General features: G+C 53.0%; 1 protein-coding gene and 1 pseudogene across 1 annotated transcript; one reads left to right on the forward strand and one right to left on the reverse strand.

Moving 5' to 3' along the window:
• Nucleotides 1-278: 278 nt before the first annotated feature.
• Nucleotides 279-1,669, reverse strand: LOC118663148 (GA-binding protein alpha chain-like). The gene is given in 2 exon segments (XM_036322578.1): nucleotides 279-1,109; nucleotides 1,111-1,669. Coding segments are annotated over 2 exon segments (1,347 nt in total). The 5' UTR covers nucleotides 1,642-1,669; the 3' UTR covers nucleotides 279-293.
• Nucleotides 1,670-3,126: 1,457 nt separating this feature from the next.
• LOC118663763 lies at nucleotides 3,127-5,161 on the forward strand (annotated as a pseudogene).
• Nucleotides 5,162-24,700: the final 19,539 nt, after the last annotated feature.

Raw genomic sequence — 24,700 nt, forward strand, 5'->3', positions numbered from 1 at the left:
CGGAGACAGCGTTCAGTTGATCAGCATAGCAAGGTTCTCCTACCAGGTTCTGTGTTTTATTGTCTTGTTACATCTGTATTTATACCAGTTGATTTTAATCCTATCAATTTCTATTCCAAAGGTTAGGGCGTTTTTGTTTTTTTTTCCATGAGAGTATGAAATATTTATAAAAAAATCATGCATTAGACTGTACAGTCTAGAAATAAAGGAAGGTTCAAATTCAGTAATAAAGGTGAGAGCAATGCATGCTCTCAGAGTTAAGAAAGACCTTGAAATCCCAGCAGGTCCTGGGCTCAGTTATCCTTTTCTGCTTGCAGAGAAGCTGGAGCCAGGGCGACTGCTGTGACAGGCTGGGCGATTCCATGGAGCTGCATCTTTGCAAGTTTCTTCTGTTCACACTCTGTGACCAAACGGTTCAACTCTGCTGCACTGTATCCAATATCAGTCTTCAAGTCACAGACAAACTTGTACACAAATCTCTTGCCCTGAACTTTACAAATCACGTCTCCATCATAATAATACCTTAATGCACGACTGAGTTTCTCATAGTTCATTGTAGGTTTATTTTTACGTTGTCCCCATTTTTGTGCAACCAGTTCAGGCTGATTTAGTTTAAACTCGCCTTCATCACCAACCCAAGAAATGCAGTCTCGAGCATCCTTGTCAGTAAGAAGTTCTAGCAAAAACTGCCACAGTTGAATCTGGCCATTGTTTCCTGTTCTGTTCCCAGGTGGAATCCTTGGAGCTCTTTGTACTTTAGCTGCCTTTGCACTGCTGTTTATACCTTTAATGGTAGTTGGTGTTGCAGACTGAACTGATGCTGGAAGAATTTGGACAGGTTGATCAATTGTAACTATCTCGTTCATCTGTTGTTCCTGGCTTGCCAATACATATTTTCGAAGAAGCTCCAGATGACCCCAGAGAATGTCTCCCCGAGGGACCCTCTGAAAAAAATCTTCTTGGTTGAGACTACATAATTCTCGTCCTGAAATGTTGAGTGTGCTGAGGTCTATATCAGTCATGCTGAATTCCTTCCTGACCCAAACTACCCAACGCAAGACTTGGTCTGTAGACCACTGTATAGGGTCATACGGTATCCCAAGGCGTTCTTTGCTCTTTCCTATAACCTTCTAGTGCGGCAGCCCATCTTGTCACTTCTTCCGAGGTTTCACCTGAAATGGTTGTCATGTGTTTTGTGCCATCAAGAGTTATCACTTGAGCTTCTTCACCAAGATGTGCTTCTGCTTCAGCATGATGAGCATCTGGATCAATGACTACTTCAGCGGTTTCCGCAGGTTTAACAATTTCAAGGATGTTGAGCTTTGGTTCCATTCCTTGGTAAGAAGTTACCTGCACACTAAGTTGTACAGTTCCATCTGTCTTTACTCCTTGGTCAAATAAACTTCGTTCTGGATCCAGCTGAAAATCTTGTAGACAAATTTCATGAGCATCCAAAGAACACTGTGGTCTTGGTTCTAGTAGTTTCTTTAAATTGCCTATTGGCTCCTTGACGTCTATGGCCTGGCTTACACATTCAGCTGGGGTGTAGGTCTGTTCTACAATGCTTTCTTCTGTGCATTCTGTTTTCTCTGTTCCATCAATTTCAATTTCTATCAGCTCCGCTGCTTCTCCTTTTGTCATGGTTGAAGTACTTCAGAAGCTCAGCCCCGCCCCTTCCTCCCGTTTGCCTTCGGCCTCACCTAGAGCCGTCTGGATGCAGACTGTCTCTCAGGCGTTCCTTATCTCCATTCCAGGGAGCAAAGATTATGTAGCTTAAGCGTGATTGTTCGTAGTTAAAGTGACTAACTGCCCGCCTGGCACTTAGTTAAGGGGTTTTATTCCCTCCCTAACTTCAGGGGAAAATCCCTACCTGGGGAAGCAACCTTTCTCGGAGAGGTGACCTTGGTTAAAACACATAGCGCCAAGAAGGGGAGCAAACATATTAAGAACAGTATGCCATATACGCCAGGCCCCTTGAAACATATGCTGTGCAGATGTTTCTTCCCTGCAGCGACTGTGTCAAGCAGCAAGGCTGGACCGGCTTCCAGCAATGATAGCCATTCTGACAGGTGTGAGATGGTACCTCATTGTCGTTTTGATTTTCATCTCTTGGATGATTAGTGAGGTTGAGCATGTTTTCATATGTCTCTTGGCATTCCTTATGTCCTCTTTCGAAAAGTATCTATTTAGATCTGTTGCCCATTTTTTGATTGGGTTGTTTGTCTTCCTTCTGTTAAGTTGCATGAGTTCCCTGTAAATGCTGGAGATTAAACCCTTATCAGAGACATCTTTGACAAATATGTTCTCCCATGCAGTGGGGTTTCTTGTTGTTTTGTTGATGGTTTCTTTTTCCACTTCTCTCATTTTAAGAAGCCTTCTAGCTTTTGAACCCTTGTTCTTTGTCTCTTCCAAGGCTTCTATCAACAGTCCTACCTAAAGGGCACCCAATCTGAAATGGTCTTGGGTGAGAGATAAGGTGCTAGGATAAAGAAACTGTGATAATTTCTTTGGAAGTACTAAAACCCCTTAACTAAGTGCCAGGTGGCTAGTTAATCGCTTTAACTATGAGCAATCACGCTTAAGCTACATAATCTTTACTCCCTGGAATGGAGATAAGAAACTCCCTAACCTTTGGAATAGAAATTGATAGGATTAAAATCAACTGGTATAGCCCTAGCTGGCTTGCTCAGTGGATAGAGCATGGGCCAGTGGACTGAAAGGTCCCGGTTCGATTTCAGTCAAGGGCACATGCCTGGGTTTCGGGCTTGATCCCCAGTGGGGGGCGTGCAGAAGGCAGCCAATCAATGATTCTCTCTCATCATTGATGTTTCTATCTCTCTCTCTCCCTCTCCCTTTCTCACTGAAATTAATAAAAAAAACATATTTAAATCAACTGGTATAAATACAGATGTAACAAGACGATAAAACACAGAACCTGGTAGGAGATCCTGGCGACAGAACCTGGATGGAGAATCTCGCTATGCTGATCAACTGAACGCTGTCTCTGTGTCATTCCTTCTTCGTCGACTCCGTCCACACCTTTGGGAACCCCTGGACCTGTTAGGGTTGGACCGCAACATTCCAGACAGGGCTCGTCCACCTTTTCCCTGTGGACGCTTTGCTCCCATGGCACAGTTCGTGTTCGACAGCGACCTGCACTCCCTGCTGCAGCTGGACACCCCCATTGCCAGTGCGCCCCCCTCGCACTGGCAGCGCAAAGCTAAGGAACCCTTGGGGCTGCCCCCTCACCCATGAGGGCGGCCAATTGGTCCCACGCCACCGGCAGGACCCCGGGCCACACTCAGGGTCAGTGGGGGCGGTGGGGCGGGGGACGCGGGGAGGGAGGACACACGGCTGACAGCGGCCTGCGGGTCCCTTCCCTCGGGAGGCGAGTGGGACTGTCTGCGTCCCTCTCCACCCTAGGCAAATCCAGCTCCCAGGTTCAGACCAACCCCAGCAAACCTGACGGGGACCGCTATATCCCCCATCGCAGTGCGACCCAGATGGAGGTGGCCAGCTTCCTCCTGAGTAAGGAGAACCATTCGGAAAACAGCCAGACGCCCACCAAGAAGGAACGTCAGAAAGCCTGGGCTTTGAACCTGAACAGTTTTGACGTGGAGGAAGCCAGGATCCTTCGGCTCAGCGGGAAACCACAAAAAGTTCCAGAGGGTTATGAGAACAGACTGGAAGTCCTCTACAGCCAGAAGGCCACGCCTGGCTCCAGCAAGAGGACCTGCCGTTACATCCCTTCCCTGCCGGGGACTGGATCCTGGATGCCCCTGAAATCTGCAACGACTATTGCCAGGGCCAGCCTGACAGGGTTGAGCCGGGCTGAGGCAGGGAGGTGGGAATTGAGAAAAGAAAGAAAGACAGGAAAGCGGGGCCGGGAGGACCCCAGTTCTCTTGATGAACTGAAGCGAGTTTATTAGCTATACAATCCTATTTATACACAACACACTGAATAGGAGGTCTGTCAAGAGGAATGTATTCTTTGTTCCTCTTAATCTCTAAGGGAGAGATACAGCAGAAGGACAAGTTCTCAGTACAGCATATCTCAGTAAATAGGTACAGACTTCTTGGTAAGCTATGAAAGGCTGTTCTCATTCTACAAATGTTGCTCTCATTCTACTGATAATCGCCATCCAAACAAGTCTGGGAAAACTGTGTGGGTAAGGGTCCCAGCCTTGCTAGCTCCTGCAGGTGCAAGGACCTTGCCAGCTTACATCTGGCCCCCAACAGACTATTACCTGAACCTGGTGGATTGGAGCTCGGGGATGTGCTGGCCGTGGCATTGGACCACAGTGGGGCGCTAGCACTGGCGACGTCCTGCAGCTGCTGCAGGTGGAGCAGCCTGGAGACTATGCTTCTTCTGTGCCCTGGATCAGAGGGCAGCTACCTGGCTGTGGGCACCAGCAGCCCTGAGGCTCAACTATGGGATGTCAGCAGCAGAAGCGGCTTTGGATCATGACCAGTCTTTCTGCCCGAGTCGGCTCCCTGTGTTGGAATAGCTACATACTGTCCAGTGGCTCACGCTCTGGTCACATCCATCACCATGATGTTCGGGTAGCACAACACCATGTGGCCACACTGAGTGGTCACAGCCAGGAAGTGTGTGGGCTGCGCCGGTCCCCAGATGGACGACATTTGGCCAGTGGCGGCAATGATAACTTGGTCAATGTGTGGCCTCATGCTGCTTTAGAGGCGGGCTGGGTTCCCCCGCAGACATTCACCCAGCATCAAGGGGCTGTCAGGGCGGTAGCTTGGTGTCCCTGGCAGTCCAATAGACGGGCAACTAGAGGGGGCACCATTCGCATCTGGAACGTCTGCTCTGGGGCCTGTCTGAAGGGTGTGGTTGCCCCCTCCCAGGGGTGCTCCATCCTCTGGTCTTCCCACTACAAGGAACTTAGCTCAGGTCATGGCTTTGCCCACAACCAGCTGGTTATTTGGAAGCACCCAACCATGGTCAAGGTGGCTGAGCTCAAAGGTCACACAGCCGTGCCCTAAGTTTGGCCATGAGTCCAGATGGGGCCACGGTGGCATCAGCAGCAGCAGATGAGACCCTACGCATGTGGCGCTGCTTCGAGTTGGACCCTGCACGGCGGCGGGAGCGGGAAAAGGCTAGTGCAACCAAAAGCAGCCTATCCATCAAGGCATCCGTTGAGGACCAACTCATCACTTCAGTTTTTATGTTTGCTTTTTTTATTTTCCTAATAAAGTCATGTCTCTCTTCTACTTGCAAAAAAAAAAAAAAAAAGAGAGAGAGAGAGAGAGAGAGAGAGAGAACCTGGCTATGATGATCACCTGAACGCTGCCTCCGAGTCCACACCTTTGGGAACCCCTGGACCTGCTGGGGCTGGACCCCAACACCCGTTCTCGCCCAGGTTAGAATGACTCTAACCCCAGGGGTCCCTCGATGTGTTACCCATCCCAGCGGGAGGGCTGGGTGTGCCGGGGGTGGGAGTGTGTGCGCCTGTGCAGTTTACATTTCAAACATTTGTCCCTGAGAGCTTTGTCCAGCGGGCGCCTTCAGAGAGCCAGGCCAGGAGGCTCGGCAAGAGGCGGGCTTTGATATCTGGGTGCGCATTAAAGAGCTGCTTTTGATAGACCCAGTGATTCTCTGGTTCGCGGCTGCTGAATAGGAAATAGTCCTCATCCATAATGCATGCCCTTTAGAAGAAAGACAGAGATGCAAGTCTAAATGTGGCAGAGGCTGGGGAAAGGGGCCGTGTGATTGAGAGCAACACTCGGAACAGGCTGTGCCCTGTGCTCAGCGAACTCCGCTTCCCGCGGCGGCAGGGCAAGGTCCGCGTGGGGCTCACGGGTGGGGGCATAGGCATCAGAGCGGCCGGGGCACCTCTCAGGAGGTAAGGAAGAGGTGACAGAAGGCAGACAGGGACCACATACTTAGAGGGGATTTTTCTAACCCCCAAATTGACTCAAATATTTTAGATCTTTGTGAGGCTTTATTTTGGGATCTTCATTTTGGCTGGCGTGTTCGCCAATGGAAACACAACGACAGAAACATATGGGCTTGGGGGGCCTTGACTGAATTACATTTCCCGGCCTAAATATATCACCAGGCGCAGGCAGCAGCCTGTTGAACGTGTCGAGCCTCATTCCCAGAGCCGGAGATGTCCATTCGGTGTCTGGTGTTCGGTGAATCACCGTGGCAGGGGGGGACTTCCCAGGACCCTTTGCTGCTGGGAAGGGTGAGTTTTGGAAGCACTGCGGGAAATGCTTTTAGTGGGTGGAACAGTGTCCCCAGCGAGATATGTCCAAGTCCTCACCTGCAGCTCCTGTGATTGTGACCTTGGCAGAAACAGGGTCTGGGCACGTGTCTTTCTGGACTGGATTCTAAACCCAGGGACTGGTGTCCTTCCACAAAGAGAAGAGGACACAAAGGAAAGAGGGCCGAGTGAAAACCGAGGCAGAGGTTGGGGTGATGTGGCCACAAGCCAAGGACACCTGGAGCCCCCAGAAAGGGAAGAGGGGAGGCATGGATTCTCTCTAGAGCCTTCGGAGGGGCTGCAGCCCTGCCCACACCTGGATTTCAGACTTCTGGACCGTGAGAGTGAATTCCTGTGGTTTAAGCCTCCCAGCTTGTGTGGATTTGTAGGAGCAGCTGCAGGAATCTCACACAGGGATGCAGGCCTGAACCCCTCGGACCCAGCGTCCCCCTTCCCCCCGCTCTCCCCCAGGCTCCAGCCACTCCGGCTTCCTCCCAGTCTCCAGTTCTTTCCCCAACAGTGGCTTCCCCCATGCTGTCCCCTGGCTACTCGCTTCTGGTGCTGACACCACCACCCCTCCCCTCGCCCTTCAGAATTAGTCTCTCCTTATTACAGAAGCCTTTCCCCCCTCACCTCAGAGGATATTCGTCCCCCAAATGGTCCAGGGACTTCCCAGGGTTGGGGACAATAATCCACGTGTGTGACGGACCTGCCTCTCCCACCAGGCCTTTGGTTCATTCACACAACAACTGTTTACTGGACACTTAGCGCCTCGCGGGCACTAGTCTAGCCGGGGCAACAGAGAGTTAAAGTGCATATGAGACATTTTCTTTTTTGGGGAAAAAAAATCAGTATTCTGATACATATTAACAAGCCTATACCTGATACTGTGGCTTTAAGAATTAGATGGGGAAATATGCAAACAGCTCAGAACAGTGTCTGGCCCACAGGAAGAGCTCAGTGGATTCTAGTTGTTGTTCTGGTTCCTGTTATTAAGGAGTTATTATTGGAAAAAACAGCGTGCAGCCCAAACAGAGCGTGAGTCTGAGCCAAATTTTGCCCGTGGGCTCACTATCCTTTTGTAAGCGAGAGAAGGAGGAGGGGAACTATTGGCTGTGGGGAAATGGACGCTTGCCACTGTCTCCAAGTCTGCCCCTGTCCGTATCTCTCTCTCTCTCTCTCTCTCTCTCTCTCTCTCTCTCTCACCCACACACACACACACACACACACACACACACACACACATGCATGTGCCCACACACATGCACACACACTCAGCCATGTCACCCAGGGAAAGTCCTGAGGCCACAGGAGAGGCCTCAGAATTCACTGCCTTCCAGGTCTGAGCTCACAGGAGCAGCAGGCAGGCCCCCCATTGCTGTTGTAACAAATCACACAAGCTTTACGGCTTAAAACAGCGCACATTCATGACCTTGTGGTTTGGAGGTCAGAAGTCCGAAAGGGATCATCAGAGGTGCGCTCTCTCTGGGGAGAATCCATTTCGTGGTCTTTTCCAATGTCCAGAAGCTGCCTTCATGCCTTGGCTTACAGCCCCCTCCCATCTTCCCAGCCAGCAGTTACATCCTCAAATCAATCTCTTCCTCTCTTTCCCCGCCTCTCTCCAGTCTTCCCTCTCTCCCCCTCCCCCCCTTTCCCTCTCCCCCTCTCTCCCTTTCTCTCCTTTCCTTCTCCCCCTTCTCCCCCCCCCTCCCCGCCCCCATCTGACCTCTCTTCTGTCATCACATCTCATTCTCCTGCTCTGAGCCTCCTGCTCCCTCATGAGGACCTGTATGATTCAAGAGGGCTGACCCAGATAATCCAGGATCATCTCCCCAATTCCAAGATCCTTAATTTAATCCTGTCTGCAAAGTCCCTTTGGCCTAGTAAGGTAACTCATTCACAGGTCTGGGGCTTAGGACGCGGACATCTTTGGGGGAGCCATTACTCTGTCTGCCACACCCCACGCAACTGGCCGTGGCAGCTTTCCCAGGGGATCTCGGGCTTCAGGGAAAGTTCTCGGAATCCACTTCGCTCCAGGTGTGAGCAGGCAGGACACAGCTGCCACTGCCAGGCGGCCCACCTCACCAGCCTGCAGGATGCGCCTTAATCACGGCTGGTTTGGCAGGTGGACCTTGTCAGTGTTCATCTCCGGTGGGTCAACGGCGGTGCAGGGACCGATGGGTCCCGTGGTGGGGAGGCCAGCATCTTCCTGCAGCGGTGGGAGGTGGGGAAGGAGGTGCGATTCACCCCCTTTCCACTCCTGCCTCCGTTCCCCAGGACTTTGGGAGCTGGGGAATCTCATCGGGGGTGAAGTGCACTTCCAGTGACGTGTTTGAAGCAGTGCCTGGGGAATGTCCGCCGCTGGGAGGAAGAGGCAGGGCCATTCCGTGCGCTGGTTTAATTCAGAGGAGGGACCAGGGCCACAGGGCCCACGGGAGGGTTGGGGCTGCGTGGTGCTTTGAAAAGTTGTGAGTTAGTACTCAGTGCTTAAAAATGGGCAGGTTTCCTGTGTTCATTCCGGCGTTTGAGACCTAGAGAGCTCTGGCCGTGGGGAGTCTGGTTCTCTGTTGGCCACAGTGGGCTGCGGCCTGTCTCTGTCCCTTTTAGATGAGACATGGGCCCTCCAGTCCCCACCCGCTCGCTCCTCGCCCCACCTCCGAGCTTCCCCTGCAGGGCTCTGGTTCCCCGTGGCTGGTTCTTCGGCTTTGAGGGCACACAGCCCCAGCCCGTGCTCGGGAATCTTTGCCAACAGACCCAGGACCGAGGGCAGACGGGAAGGTTAAAACCCTATTTGTCCACGACCCTGGGGGCTCTGTGCCTCTCCCCCAGGCCTCCAAGTCCCGTCTCAGGCACAGCAGACCCGAGGGCACGAGGAAAAGCAGCATGTGGCTGTCTATGCCGAAGCCATGTGCGTTTGCACTGATCTCTCTAACTCCAGCCCGACACCACGGGGCTCCGCCGTGCCCTTGTGTACCCGCAGGGGTATCTCCTCTCTCACAGCGGGAGCCTGGGCTTCCAACTCAGCCGGTATTTACTCACCGTTTAACCCTCAGCACACTCAAAGCAACCGCAGAATGACGATGCCCAAGCCACTGCCACAAATGTCTGCTCACTAGGGTGCGAGGGTCATTCAAGTCCTCTTCTGTCATCAAACGGAGGGCTGATCGCCCAAGGCCTGGGTTCAAAGTGACCTGGGTTAGTGACCTCTGTGTGGTGCCTCTGATTTTGTTTTTATTCCACGTTATGGGTTTTCTCTATTCTTGTTCATATAATTGTATTTTTATAAAATATTTATAAACATATATTCATGATGTATATAAAATATATAATGTTATTTTTTGAAAAAGAAATGATTTTATTTTTTGAACTTGAAATGATTTTTTTTAAATGTGATTTTATTGACTAGAGAGAGACGGAGAGAGAAACCTCGATCGGCTGCCTCCTGCACACCCCCTACTGGAGATCGAACTCACAACCCGGCCACATGCCCTGAGGAGGAGCCAGGAACCAGATTTTTGGTGCATAGGATGGCGCTCAACCGGCTGAGCCACACGGGCCAGGGCGAACATGAAATGCCTTTATTTTAGTCTTGTTCAGGATAAGCAGGGCTCCAGAAGGTTCTTACTGTGTAAAACAGTCCACGCAGCACGGCATCCCTCCCTCCCCTGTCCTCTACCAGGCTCTCCCCACCCCCTGCAGGCACCAGGCTCATTAGTCTTTACTTCTTTTTTCAAAACTAAGCAAATACCTGTAAAACCACAACAATCATTATCGCGGGAGGAGGGAAGAAATGGTGGGAGTTCTGTGATTTGAAGGGGCCCAGGCCCGTGCAGCAGGCCGCCAGATGCGACTATAAAATAACGCGAGGAGAGGAAGCAGCGAGCGCTAAGGTTGGCCAGGTTTCCCTCCTGCTCTGCGCCTCCTCAGGCAGGGAGCCAGGCCTCCTCTTTTGGGGTCTGAGGTCGCTGGTCCCACTGCTGTTCCTTGTCCCACTCCCACCCGGGGAAGTGTGGGAGCTCCACAGACCCCTGGCACACTGCCCCCTGCGGGCATCGCAGCTCAGGTGAGCACCATTCCTCCAGGACGGGTGATGTTACAAATACAGGTGCGTGTCCTCATTCGCAGACCCCAGTTCCTGGGGGCCTGAGCCTTCTGCTGGGTGACTCCCCTGCGGATCTTGGGAAGCAGGATCCTCTGGTTGCCTTGGGCTGGCAGCAGGGCTGGCAGATGCGAAGGGAAAGGTGATGTTTGTGGGTTCCAGGACCCAGACCTTCCTAAAGTCAGCCTGGAGATGTTCCTAGATGCGGCCTGGAGTTAAGTGATGTACGATATAGTGTAAAAGGGGCTGGCTGCTCTGCAAATGTGCCATGGTCTGACCCCGCCTACCCACCCCCTCACCAACCTCCCTCCCCACTTCTTCAAGGTGACCACTGCACTGAGTCCTCTCCCTGCCTGCCCCCCTCGGGCCTCTGCACTTCCTGCTTCCTGCCTGACGAATAATTTCTCCAGAGCTCTCCGTGAGGCAGGTCGTACTTGCCATTCAACTCCAATGTCACCTTCTTGGTAAGGCCTTTCTGACTGTATTAGTCAACTCCGGATGCCACAACAAAGTCCCACAGTCTGAGTGGCTTAAACAACAGAATTTATTGTCTCATGTTCTGCAGGCTGGAAGTCCGAGATCAGGGTGTCTGCGGGGTTGGTTTCTTCTGAAGCTACTCTCCTTCCTTGGTCTGAAATCTGGTGTGTACTTCACGCTCAACAGCACATCTCAGTTTGGCTGAGCCACATTTTAAGTGCCCCAGGGCCACATGTGGCTTGTGGCTCCATATTCGGCCACGTGACTTTAGGCTATAAGTTCCAGGAGAGCAGACCCTTATTCCTTTGGGTTGGCACTGTATCCCCCAGGCCCAGAGTGGGTATCAATACTTGCTGAATGACTGAGTGGATAGAAAATGTGTTATACGTACCCCAAGCTGACTTTGTTAATCAACCAGGGTGGTTTTTCCTAACAGTTGGGAGAAGATCCTGAATTCTTGTTGCTTCCATGCCAAGTGACCCTATTTGCCGTCTCTTGCCCACCTCATTCCCCCGGTTGCCTGCCCTTGTCTGATGCCCATGTTTCTGCTGTTTGACTCGCAGCTTCCTTGCTTGTCTGGGGCCTGTGCATTACCAGCGTGAGAGTGAGATGCAGATCCTCACGTCCCAGGAAGCGCCTGGCCAGAAGGGGCGGTGAGGGTGCCGTTTTGTCAGGTTGGTAGAAAGTTTGACTTGGGGTGACTTCCTTGCTTCCTAAACATCCTTCTGGAGTAAGAAATAATTGTGAATGTGTGCCTTTATTTACCCTGGAGAGCCCATCACACTGCATTTTGCTCGATTTCATATTCTTCTGATTGTAGTGTCGTTGAGCGCTACGCTGTGCTTGAATTATGACTCAGCTCCTAGCTGTGCTTCTAGAATCCCATCCCAGCCTGGTACAAGCAGCCCCAAGCTGACACATTATTTATAAGTCTCGTTCAGCTCATTGGTTGTGCAGCATTTCTGCTGGAGTCTGCAAGCCAGGATGGCTTTGATCTTGTTTGAAGTTCTTCGCATACGGAGAATGCCCGGAGCTTTGGCTGTCCTGACCCATGCTGGCTCACAGGCCCCATCTCTCCTGAGCCACAAGACCCTGCAGGACCTGGCAAGGAGTGGGGTTTGATTCGCACGTGCTGGGATGTCATAGGAGTGTTCTGAGCAGAGGAGGAACAGGACCCAACTTAGGTTCCAGGGACCCTCTGGCTGGGAGAAGGTGGGGAGCAGGGGAACCAGGCAGGAGGGAGGCCTCTGCATGGGTCCAGGCAGGAGAATGCCCCGCCCTGGCTGGTCTGCAGGTCCAGTGGCTTCTCTGTCATCACCTTCCCATCACCTTCCCCCGGAGGTAGGAGGAGGCATTGGGCTCATCACTGCTGTGCTGGAACCTTCCTGAGGAGTTTGGGGAACTCCTAAGAAGGCCCTAACATGCATAATAAGGATCATTTTTTCTGGAACATGCATAGTCAGGCTGAATGAGATGCCTCCTCAGAAGCTGGGAGTATCTTTTGGAAGAGGGTTCTTTTTACTATTCTGTGATTTGTGGAGAGTTCTAAATTATCTGGATCTCTTAAAAAACTGTCTAAGGATCGTGCCAATCCTCAAAGAAGGAGTGTGTGGTCTGTTAGGCTGGAGGAGTAGAGGAATGTTCCAGAACCTTTTAAACTCCCAAATGAGTGCCTGGCTGCTGCCTGAAATGTCACCATTAGACCCCTTTGGGCCACGCCTCACCTCCTCCTGCTTCCTCTCCCCCCTCCCCGCCTACCCTGGTTTTTCACTGCAGACCCTGTGGGGCCCATGATTGCATTTCTCCTTTCTCCCAGCAGAAGTGGCTAAGAGGGTGGGCCCTGGGGCCAGGAGGCCTGCACGTGAGGCCCGGCTCCGTGGCTTCCTAGCTGCGTGACTTTGGACAAGCCCTTAGACCTCGAAGCCTCCCTGCTGAGTGGTGATAAGGAGCTTGTTAAGAAGATTAAAAGAATTAATCCCAGAGGCTGGGCTCGCAGAGGTCTGGCAGATGGAACCTGAGCCGTTTGTCCAAGGACACTCAGCCAGGAAGAGCAGAAATCAGCGTCCTGCCTGGGGCTCCTGGCCACGTGGTCCCCTCAGGAAAATGGAGGGGCAGTGGGGTGAGAAAGGGGAGGCCTCCCAGATCTACAAGACGATTCTGTAAGAAAGGCTCTGCCTCCCAGAGCTAACGTCTTTCAACCCCCACCCTGTGTCCTCCATAACAGCTTCCTGGGAGAGCCAGTGGGTGACAGAAAGCTGACCCAGGGCCGCCACGGAGGACACTCTGCCTTGTTCTTGCAGGACAGGAAGTGCGAGCGATCGTGTCCAGTTGTCCCGGCACAGCGTGGAGCCAGCGGCCTCCGCAGCAAGCAGTGGGCTTTCAGTGTCCGGGCTGCAAATCGCCTTGTCACCCTCCCCCATCCTCACCTGCCCAGCCCCAGCCCCAGCCCCAGCCCCAGCCCCGGCAAGAACTGTGGGGAAACACCTCTGAGGCAGAGCTGCAGCGGGTCCTTTTCAAAATTTACTTTACTTTTTAAGTTTCTGCCTTTTGGGAAGCTGTTTTTATCACTTCTCGGTCCCCTTTCAGCGCCCTGGCAATGCTTGCTCCTTTAGGAGGTGTTTTCTCCCGAGAACTTTGTTTTGCGACCTCCGTCCGTGTGATCCTGGGCGATGAAAAGAGCTCCTGGTGTCTGGGTGCCCTTTCACACGCATCACCCGAGGAGGAGGCAGGGCGGTGGGTTTGGTTCTCCCAGTTCCGATGATGAAGCTGAGGTTGGGGAGGAGGTGTTTGCGGGTGAGGGCAGCCGCTGAGTCGTCTGTGCAGGCGTGGTGTCCAGCGCTGAACAAGAGGCAGCTGTGGGGCTGGAGCAGGGCCCGGAGGCCTGGGCTGTGGCAGGCGCTGACTGTTTAGCCGCAGCGTCGCAGGGAGGCCCAGGGCACCAGGGGCAGGTCTGGGTGATAGGAGGGCACTCATGTCTGTGGGCAGGAATTACTGACCAACTAGTGAAGGTTACTCACAGCTGGTGCCAGTGCACAGCATTCAGGATTCCTGGGTTGCCAGCAACAGAAACTACGTCTGGCTAATTTAAGCAGCAAGGGGCTGTCTTCCTCTGGGCTGCTGTGACATATAACCATGGGCTATGTGGCAACAAACACTTATTGCTCCCTGTTCTGGGGGCCAGAAGTCGGAGGTCGCAGTGCCAGCACGGTCAGGTTCTGGTGAGGACTCTCTTCCAGGTTGCAGATGGCTCCTCCTTGTATCCTCACGTGGCAGAAAGAGAGCGCTCCTGGGCCTCTTCTTATAAAGGCACTAATCCCGTGTGTGAGGGCTCCACCCTCCTGATCTCATCACCTCCCAGAGGCCCCACTTCCTGATACCCTCACACTGGGATCAGGGTCCCAACATTGGCATTTGAGAAGGACACAGGCATTCATTCCATCTCGGGGACTTTCCTGAAGGACATGGCGGTGGCTCACAGAGTGGACGGGAAGGTGACCAACCAGGCCCAGGGAAGGATGAGGGACAGAGCTCTAGGAGCCTGTGTGGCAGGAAGTCATGGGCAATCTCTTTGGAGCCTGCGTTAGGAACAGCCTAGACCTCCAGCGTGGTGGTCCTTACACCATCCAGGAGAAAGTCTGGTTGGTCCAGCTTGGGTCACATGTCCTCTTCTTGGAGGGAGGGCTGGGTGTCCTGATTGACAGCCCCACCAAGACCATGTGCAGTGGGGGGTGAGTGGTGCTCCAAAGAAATATTCAGGTGCTCTTACCAGAAACAGGGGCAATGGGAGCTGAATAGATGGAAGCAGCAGACGTCTGTTGCACGTGGAGTGAGAGCAATCAGAGAATGTCCTTGCTAAGCAGGCCCATCATTGAGCAAGTGGGAGTACATGGGCCCAGAGAGGTTCAGAGACTGACCTGTGATCACACAGCGGGGTATTTATTATCACCCAAAATTATCTGGGGTCATCAGCGGGTGATCTTTTCTTCTCCAACCATAGACTTCCTAAGAAAACTTTGCTCCAATAAATAGGTTCAGTAGATGTTGGCTTATCTCCTTTTTTTCCTCACTGGACACACACCGTGTGCCAGTCGCTATATAGCTGTGCAGGTGACAAGGTCTCCCTCCCTCCCAACCGCAGCAGCTCAGGAGCTCTGGGGACCAGGCCACAGTTTCACTTTCTTGGTGAACTTCCTGTCCTGGCACAGCTGCCAGAGCCTGATGTCAAAACTGCGATTTCAAAGGCCCACTGACACTGTTTTCAAGCTCTGTCATTCAAACAAGGCTTGTCAACCCAGCCAAGAATCTGTTTTTCCTCTGACGCTGTGGCTATATTTTTGCAGCCAAGTGGGCTTCCTCTTTCTTTTTTTATGACAACCAACTCTTCCAGCTCATCTGCATATTCCTTAAATGTCAAGTGCATTGAAGGGAGACACTACTTCCATTGTCAGCACAAGCCACCGCCCCTGGGACGTCGTTGTTATCACCATCGTCATCACCACACGGATTTCTATTTTTAGAGTCTTTTCACACTGTCTCACTTGACCCCCACAGTAAACCTTGAGACAGCAGCAGAGCAGGGAAATGGGGAAGGAAGCGGCGAGTGAGTGGGGCCAACAACGGCTCCTGCAGAATCAAGTCTCATCTGCGCTCAGGTGTTTGGATGCTCATGTAGAGGCTCTGAATTTTTAAACCGCATATTCAGGCATGCAAGAAATGTGTACTTTTTTTCCTACGGTTGAACTTAACCTTCCATTCTGCCCAATGGTAGAAATCTTAACTGTCAGAGGAGTCATTTCCAGGATTTTTTTTCTCAGTTGTTTCAGGTTTAAACTCAGCGGCTTCAGGATCCCCTTACCCTCACCCGGGGTGGCAGCAGGGGCCTGCTTCTCCAGCCCCAGCAGCTGATCTGAGTCCCCATGGGTCTCCAGTTATGGACCAACACCAGCCTTGTCCCACCATGAGCTTTTCTCTGCCTCTGTCCCACTCTCTGTCCCCTCTTTGCTTTCCTCAAGGGCTTGGGACACTTGCGGGTGCCCCCTGAACCCGCTGGGACCACAGGCGACAGGAGCTCACAGGTCCTCTCCTGCTGCCATGCTGGTGGCCAGGGAGTCTGCAGGTCCCTCTGGTCACTTTCGATCATGTCCATAGCTTGTCATGTGGTGTTGCTCTCTCCCTCACCACCAGGTCTAGATGGAGAAAGGGAAGGGGAGGGAGGCTTTCTTTAAATGCCAACGTTTTCTTCTCTCTGATGCCCTGCCCCCTTACCCACTTAGCCTATGGAGTCATGTTATTTTAAAGGCACATTCAGCCCATCACCTGTATCTTAGAAGGGTTGTTTTCCCTTCTGTTGAAATGGACTGCCTCTCAAATGATCATTGTTCTTCCTAAAGATGGTCTAGGCTTGTATGTTGCTTAAGTTTGTGACGCATTGTCGTTTGGACACAAGTATTGGCTCTAGTCCGCTCTGTGTGACATGTGCTGGGACTTTAAATCCTGCATCCGGAGATGTTCACTGTTTCCTCTCGACCTTGTGGTGGTTGCTGTGGACTCTCCACCAGAGGCAGAAGGTGCAGTGTACACCCCCAAAGTAGGGAAGAGTGATATCCCCAGGAAAAGGGACTTATTAGAAACTAGTGGCCCAGTGCACGAATTCGTGCACACATGGGGTCTGGCCGGCCCGCCCTGATCAGGGCCGATCAAGCCAGGCCAGCCAGGAGGAGGGGGCGCAGGAGGTGGGCCGGCTCGCCCTGCCCCCTGGTCAAACTCTTGGTAGAACTCTCAGTCAAGGGGACAATTTGCATATTAGCCTTTTATTATATGGGATGATAAATCACAGACATTAACAGCAATGCATCACCTGCTTATAGTAATCATGCTGAGAAAAAGGTTCATGGGCATTTCATCTTACTGTGAAATAAAATACAATTTCGGAGAAGGCTATTCCTGTAGGTGAATCTTAGGAGGGTTGTGTGAGCTTTGAGAAACCCCCAATATTCCATCTCATGTTGAACCTAATGACGGGACCAGCGAATGGACAATCGCCATGTCACTGCTCCCACACTGTGGTGTGGTTGCCATAGGCGCATGATCCAGCAGAGGCAGGCCTGTCATTCCTGCTTTGCGGGTGGATTGAAGGGACTGGATCGGGCCCCCCAGAGAGGAAGCAGCAGAGTCCAGCTTCTACCTGGCTCCATGGGGGCCACACTAGCCCCTGCCTCGGATGTAGGGCCTCCCTCCTTGAAGGCCCAGGGAGCATGGAGCCCAGGACCCTTTCCCATTCTCTCCGTCACCACGGAGAAGCATTTGCACTCCCTTCACAGCCACTGCTCAAAGCAGCACACTTTCAAGGTGCAAATGCCACCCCTGGGCAGTGTGACTTTAGCACCACTTTTTAATAAAACCATCTTCTCAGAAAAGTAAAGTGAGGACCGTGGAAGGCTGGGCTCTGACCTCCACGCCCAGCCTCACACCTTCCTCCCGGGGGCTGGCTCGGGCCAGAGGTATCAGGAGAGACTTGAACAATGAAAAACGAGGAACCGGCCATTGCAACCTCCAGGCCATGTTTTCAGGATGCAAGAGAGTCTCGAGATGAGTGAGCTTCAGGACCACTTGGGGAGTTTGTGGGCAGTGCCAATGCTCGGGCCTCCCCCCACAGCTTTGGATTCCGTAGCTCTGGGGTGGGTGGAGGGGTCAGGCTTTTCCCAAGCTCCCCACGGCACTCAGCGCAGGGAATCTGCAGGCCCCTCCTTGTGAAATTCGACATCGAACCTTCCATCCTGCCGGGAACAGCGTGGAGGCCCAGCTGATGGTGGGCTCTGGACTTGGCACTAGCTTCAAAGCAGCTTGGTGTAGTGGGGCTCAGGAGACCTGGGTCAAGTTCAGGCCTCATCCTAAGCAAGTCTGTGCAGCTTCTCTGAGCCTCAGTTTTATCCTCTGCAAACAGGCACTCACCAACGTGCGCACCTGAGTTGAGCAAAGTCACTGGAGAGATTTCACCTTGATCGCTGTGGCTGGAGCAGAGGGGGAGAGACTAGGCTTCAGGAGTGGGCATGGCCTTATCAGCCTCCAGAAGTTTGAACTTCTGATTTGGACAAAGGACTGATAGGAGTGGAGGTAGGAAGACAGGTCAACAAGAGACGGATACAAGAGAGTGAGCAAGGAAGGGCAGTGATCTGACCTAACAGGTGGCATCATCGTTAGAAAAGAGTCGGCTGGAGAGATGTGAGAGGGAGAGGATGAAGGGAAGGCCTTGGAGACTGACCCAAGCAGGAGAAATCTGCCTCCCACCCCCAGCTCCATCTTAACACCCAGAGTCATCCCTGGCACATGGAGACACTCAAAAATAACTATTGCATGAATGAACAATTGACTGAACTGTCTTAGTTCTAGACCCTGTCTGGCTATGAAGAACAGATGAGGTCTTCACATAAAAGCATTGGAAACTTGTATAAATTTAGAAAGTGGTTCGGCTACTGAAAGTCCCAAAATAGCAATGGCCGCGACCTAACCAAGCTTTCTCTCACTCTCTCATCCAACCGTCTGCATAACCACATGTGGCCAGTGGGCCAGCTTCACAGTCGTCTGAAACCCAGGCTTGGTTCTCTCTTTTCTTCCCCCTTCTCTCTGTCGTTGTTGTTCTTCCACCTCCCATACATAGTTTCGACGCCATGGCCCAAGATCGCTGCTCTAGCCCCTGCCGCCACATCTGCATTCCAACCGTCTTCATTTTACCTGTGCGCCAGCCACTGGCAAAGGAGAAAGAGTGTGAACTTCCTGTAAGGACGTGATCCAAAAGCGGTACACATCCCTTCTAGTCAGATGCGATAGGCCAATGTGCAGTTGTATGACCACACCCAGCTACGAGAGGCTGGGAACTGCACTCTTATTCCAGCAGTCACATCCCCCGCTGAAACATGCGGGCTCTATCTAAACAGAGAGAGAAGAACAAATAAGAGGCGAATCTTAATGAGGTGAAGGTAGCATGAGGAGGGCATCAAGGGTTCCAGGAGGCAAGACTGACGAAGGGCTTCAGGGATTTAGCAGCGAGTGGGGCCAACTGCCCCCAGGGGAATCCACAGGCAGTTCACTCACCCGGGCACGAAAGAGGAGAGCAAGCAGAAACTCCCAGGCTCGGGGTCCCATGAGCTTCCCTTGCAAAGTGCCCTGTTCTGTTAGGTGCAGACGCGCCCCTTGTAACTTCTTCCTCATTCTCTCCAAAACCTGCCCTCGCCCCATCCTGGCCCCCACCCATCAGAGGAAGGACTTGCTGAGGGGAGGGGGGAAGGACTCCTTGGAATCCTGGCCCTGAGAGAAGGTATGGCCCAGCTGAGGCAGAGAAGGTGCAAATTGAACTAAACCCAGGGTGGTAAACCCTGCCTTTCGAAGTCAGGCAGGCGCAGGCAGGAGCAAGGGAAACAAGGCAGCAGGCCACAGGGTCAGCGGGCGAGCTGCTCCTGGCTCACGGAGCTTTTGCCATTGTCTGGCTGGGCGTGGGGCCAAATGCACAGCCCAGGTTCTGAAGCGCTGCAATTGGTTAAATGTGCCCCCTCGCCCCCCGAGAAAGTGGACAACACTATCGATTTTGCAGATTCTCCAAAGTAGTGGTTAACGTTAGCATGCTAATGGTGCCATGCAACTTGGTGTCCAGTTTATTTTTGGGGCACAGTTCACGTTAATTTAGAGCATCATGAGGTCTGCAGGGGACATTTTCATTACCTTTTCCTGAAGTTTAGAGAGACATTAAATATGGCAACAGGGATCGCCAATTTGGGCGTTTGTAAGGCCTCCGGAGGCAGCTGTTGTGAAGGGTGCCGGGGTGTTTTGCTGGCAAATGTGATGCGCAGTGGAGAGACTGCTTCTGTTTTCTGTCTGTCTTGAAGCCCCACCCACCGGCCTGGCTCCCAGCACCTGGATGCGACTAGAACCCTTCAACAGCAGGGAACAGAGGACAGCAGGCGCTACTTTGACTTTTACGTTCAGGCCAACAACTGTGGGCAGGTCACTCGGGCTCCTGGGGCCTCAGTCTCCTAATCTGTAAAATGGAAATAACCATCCTTCCTAAGGCTGTGGTTAAATGAGACAGTGACTAGCAAATGTGGGCACTGCTGTATTTGGTGCTGGACGCATTTCCTAAACATTAGGCGCCGCTTGAGCTGATGATGTTATTGCGACCATGGGGACGCTGGCACACATGGCCAATGCAGGCCGGTGGTGGAGGCAGGAGGAAAGGCGTGGGCATCTGAAAGCAGACAGCGGGTGTTTTCCACCAGCCAAATCTTCTCCTCTCTCCCCCAAGCTCCCAGCATTTCCCTCAGGTAAAAACCCTGCCAGTCAGTGCTTTGGAGAAAGCTGACGCCACCCTTTTGTTCCTGTGGTGCGCCCTGATTGGCTCACAGGGATTCACAAAGCCCGTTCCCTGCGCAGTCGTTGGTTCACAGGGCAGCATGTGACCCAGGAGGTCCAGTTAGGGTGCCTCTCCTTTGGACCGGTGCTCACCAGCCCCAGGATGTGAGCAGGGTGCTGGTGGCCTGGCTGGGATATTGCTGAGATGGCAGAGCTAAGACACAGAAAACACCTGGGGCACAGGTGACACTGGGGAGCCTCTGCACCGCCCGGCCGGAAGCTTGGTGTTACCTGGACATTCCCTTTGCGTGAAACGCATCCCCTCGATTGCACCAGCCAGTTCACCACGCAGCTGCACCTTCGCACAAGCAGTGATCTGCTTTCATCTGCCTTGCAGCGGACAGTGACCTCTTAGTACCCTCCGCACTGCCCGCCAGTGTCTCGGACACCCAGGCACCTCATCACTGCTTGTGGCATTCGTAGGACATGACTTACCTCATGGGCCCTGCAGTCTCCTTGAACAGTGAGACACGTGGCTCTGAATGTAAGTAAGTTGTCAGACAAGCTGTGACCAGGCTCAGAGCCGGTTCTCCAGGCAACACTGTTGTCACACCCAGGCCTCCTCCTTGAAGAGACCTTGTAAGTGCTGTTTTGAATGAGCAGGGCAAACAGCAGATGACAGACCCACTCATAGAGACCAATGGCTTTAGGGAAGATTCACCGGGAGGCTGGGGGCTTCTGTTTTTCTTAAAAAATAAGCTGGCCGAGTCGGTGTGGCTCCATGGTTGAGCATAGTCCAGGCACCAGGAGGTCACCTGCTCCATTTCCGGTCAGGACACATGCCCCGGTTGCAGGCTCAATCCCCAGTAGGGGGCGTGCAGGAGGCAGCCAATCAATGATTCTCTCTCCATCTCCCTTCTTCTCTCTGACATCAATAAATACGTATTTGTTAAGTAAGCTGGAATGGTACTGAAAGGAGAAGACAGGCCCTGAACAGTGTTCCATTAGGACACTTTTGGTTGAAATGGGACAGAAAATTGGCTGCAAAATAGCGTAAGGAAGAGAGAGAGAGAGAGAGAGAGAGAGAGAGAGAGAGAGAGAGAGAGAGTTTATAGGTTGGTGTAAAGCAAAATCTAGGGGTGCATCGGTCTTCAGGCGTGAAAATGTGAGTGAAACCTCAGCCTCTGGCCATCGTTGCTTCAGTCTCTTGCTCTGCCTTGGACATGATGGTGGCAGCAGCTGCCGCCCGCACATCCCCGCACGCTCACAGCGAGTGGGAAGGAGCTGGGGCTTCCTCCTACTCCACTGGCCACGTGCCCATTCCACAACGGTTGCTGTGGCTGGGGGGAGTGGGAGGATTAGGGGGTGATGCTTTGATGCGTTTAGGTTTCAGCCACGGGCTTTACCCTTTAGTGGAGGCCCACTGTCAGGCCTGTGACACTGGGGCCCTTGTGCCAGAGAAGGGTTCGGGGTGAGGGGGACAAAATCAAGAGCTATCAACCATGTCACATGGTGGCACATGTCAATGGCAGTGAACACAGAGGTTTGCCTATTCTCACAGCACACACTCTGGACGGCCTGCCACTCGCCAGACCCTGTGCCAGGGGCATGGGGGCAAATGAGAGACAGGGCCTGGCTCTGAGGCTCACAGCCAGAGGAAGGTGGGAGTCTGACTCCTGTTCGACTTGGGATGAGAAGGAGGCACAGAGCTGGACATGGCCTCTGGGTCCCCCAGTCCCTTACCCCTTGTCTTCCATTCACTGTGACAGGGAGCTGGAGGGGCGCCGGCCTTGCCCAGTGAGCTGGGAAGGACCCGGGCAGATGGAGCCTTGGTCTTCTGAGGGGGGCACGTGGCTTCAAGGACAGGAGAAGAGTAGAGAGTGAGAGAAAACAAGCTCTCGGGGCAATGCCTTCTATAAAGGCAGAGCTTGCTCCCTATTCCTCGGGGCAGCCCAGGAGGTTGAATAAGTCATTTCTTGCAGTTTTTTGTTTATTTTTTAAGAATTAAACTAAAGTCTTAAAAATACTTTTATTGATTTTTAGAGAGAGAGGAAGGGAGAGAGAGAGAGAGGGAGGGAGGGAGAGGGAGAGGGAGAGGGAGAGAGAGAGAGAGAGAGAGAGAGAGAGAGAGAGAGAGAGAGAGAGAGAGAGAGAAACATCAATGGGAGAGTGAAACATCTATCAGCTGCCTCCTGCACACTCCCTACCAGGAGCGAGCCCACAACCTGGGCATGTGCCCTGATGTCATGCCCTGACAGGGAATCGATCCGGCAACCTTTCGGTGCCTGGAATGACATCCAACCAACTGAGCCAGATGGGCCAGGCCTCTTGCTGGTTTCTGGGTTTTATTTTTTTTTGTTTTTTTGTAATTTCCCCCCACTTCACTATACTTCTAAGACTTGACCCCGGAGGTGAATGTTGCCTTATAGTTTATTTTAATCACTCTGCAGCGTGAAGCCCAGGGCCTGGCACACAGTAGGTGATCAGCTGTTCGGCTTCCCAGCATGTCCATAAACGCATCATGCACCACCAGTCCTCCAGGAGAGGGGTCACTATCTTTATAACCTTCTTGCTGCAGTCAGGGCTGGAAAGGAGAGAAACAACAACAGACTTAATGATAATGATCCCCTGCTGAGCACCTACTATGTGTTAGACTCTGTGCCAGCACTTGACATGTTCTTTCAAATCCCCACCAACCCTCCCCTGTGGGGATTATTATCCTCATTTTCTCAAGAGACAGCTGCGATGTAGAGATGGTGAATAATTAGCTGTTTCCTTCAGAGCGGGCACTGGCAACGCACAGCCCATGGGTCAAATCTGGCCCACCACCTGCTGCTGTAAATAAAGTTTTATTGGCACACAGCCACAGTTATTCATTTACATAATGTCTACATCTTTGTGCTGCTAAGGCAGAGTCGAGTAATTGCGACAGAGACCATATGGCCTGCAGAGCCTGAAATATTTACTATCTGGCCCTCTACTGAGAAAGTTTGGCTGGTTGAGAGGAAACATTTGCATACTTTGCTTTTGCCAGGCTGGAGATCAGACCAGGGAGGACTTGAGACTCGGGCTGTCAAGGGCTGGCCACTGCGGGGGTTTGAACAGAGAAAGGACAGGGCTGGCTTTGTGTTTCAGGACGACCAGTCTGGCTGCTGAGGGGGAAATTGCTATAGCAGGGAGCCTGGAGACAGGGAGCCTTAAGAGGAGTCTCAAAATAACCCAAGTACGAGAAGACTGGGGGGGACAGTCCATGGGGTGAGCAATTTAGGGGGGAGAATCCACAGGCGTCCACAACCGATTATCTGGGCTGAGGAGGGAGAGAGCAGTCAGGGAAATGCTTCAATTGGGGGTTTAGAGGCATCATGCACTGAGGGAGCTGGAAGCCCAGATGAAGGGGCAGGAGCAGCTGGCGTGGGAGCAGGGGGTTGCGCTTGGGAGGTGTTGCGTTTGAGGTGTCTGTCGGCTGTCTCAGCCAAGATGTCCAGCTGGAGGTCGGCCCTGTGGGTGTGGAGCTCAGAGGGAGGGGCAGGTGTGAGCTGGAAGGGGGGGATTTAGGAATCCAGCGTAGAGATGTCCATGGCATAACGAGCAAGCTGAACATGGGCTGAGGTGAGGAAAACCCATACTCCTGCAGCTCCAGCACCGTGTCCCCCTGTGTCCCCCCAAGACCCTCTCTGTGCACCAGGTGAAGCTGCAGGCGGAGAGGGGAATCCAGAGCCCAAAGCCCAGGAAAGCCCAGCCATCCCCCGGACAGCCGGGCCCTACCCCAGGCCTCAAGCAGGGAAGAACTTTCTACCCAGAGCCAGAGATCCACGAGCGCTAGAGGCTGTCACTCTTCTTGAGAAGTTGACACCTGTCAGGCTGATGAGGCCCATTGGTGCCTTGCACCCCAAGCTGTGCTTTTGCTCTGCAGACTGGCTCCGGGAGCTGGTTGCACCCCCGCAGGGCTGTTTCTCTGAAGGTGTTTCCTCCTGTGGGCTCAGGTGAGCACAGGGGAGAGCGGGAGAGGCCCAGCTGGCCCCCGGCTACCATTTCGAGCGCACAGCATCCAGGAGGCCTGCCTGGTGTGGGCCTGGGAACGGAAGGCAAGCGGAGGGCATCCAACAGGCCGGGCCTGTTGTGCACCTTAAAGAAGGCAGAGGGAGTCTTTTCCTCCAAAGATATGCCTAGTGCCCAACACCCCAAGAGGAGTGAGGGAAGCAGGGCCCTCGAAGCCCGCTGCATAGCTCAGCTCACGCTCCCTCTCCTGGGAGGATGCGGTTTCTTCGTCACAGCTTTGGTTGGCTTTGGGTGGACTTCTGGCTTATCTGCCCTCCGGTTTTGTCTGCCTCCCCCCTTTCTAGTGGAGAGCATTGCCTTCCGTCTTCCCTGAGAAGTGTGGGGAGGGTGGCGGTGACCTCAGCAGCTTGAACCGTCGGGGGAAGGTGCCCCTCTCTCCATGGCTGGTGCTCTCCGTCCTTCTGTCCCCCCGCCTGCCTCCTCACATGTCTCAACTAGCCAGCTGTTGACTCATGCTTGTCCCAGGAGCAGAACAATTTTGGTGGCAAGTGACAAA

The sequence above is a fragment of the Myotis myotis genome, unplaced genomic scaffold (genome assembly GCF_014108235.1).
Source record: "Myotis myotis isolate mMyoMyo1 unplaced genomic scaffold, mMyoMyo1.p scaffold_m19_p_9, whole genome shotgun sequence".
In the NCBI taxonomy this organism is placed as follows: domain Eukaryota; kingdom Metazoa; phylum Chordata; class Mammalia; order Chiroptera; family Vespertilionidae; genus Myotis; species Myotis myotis.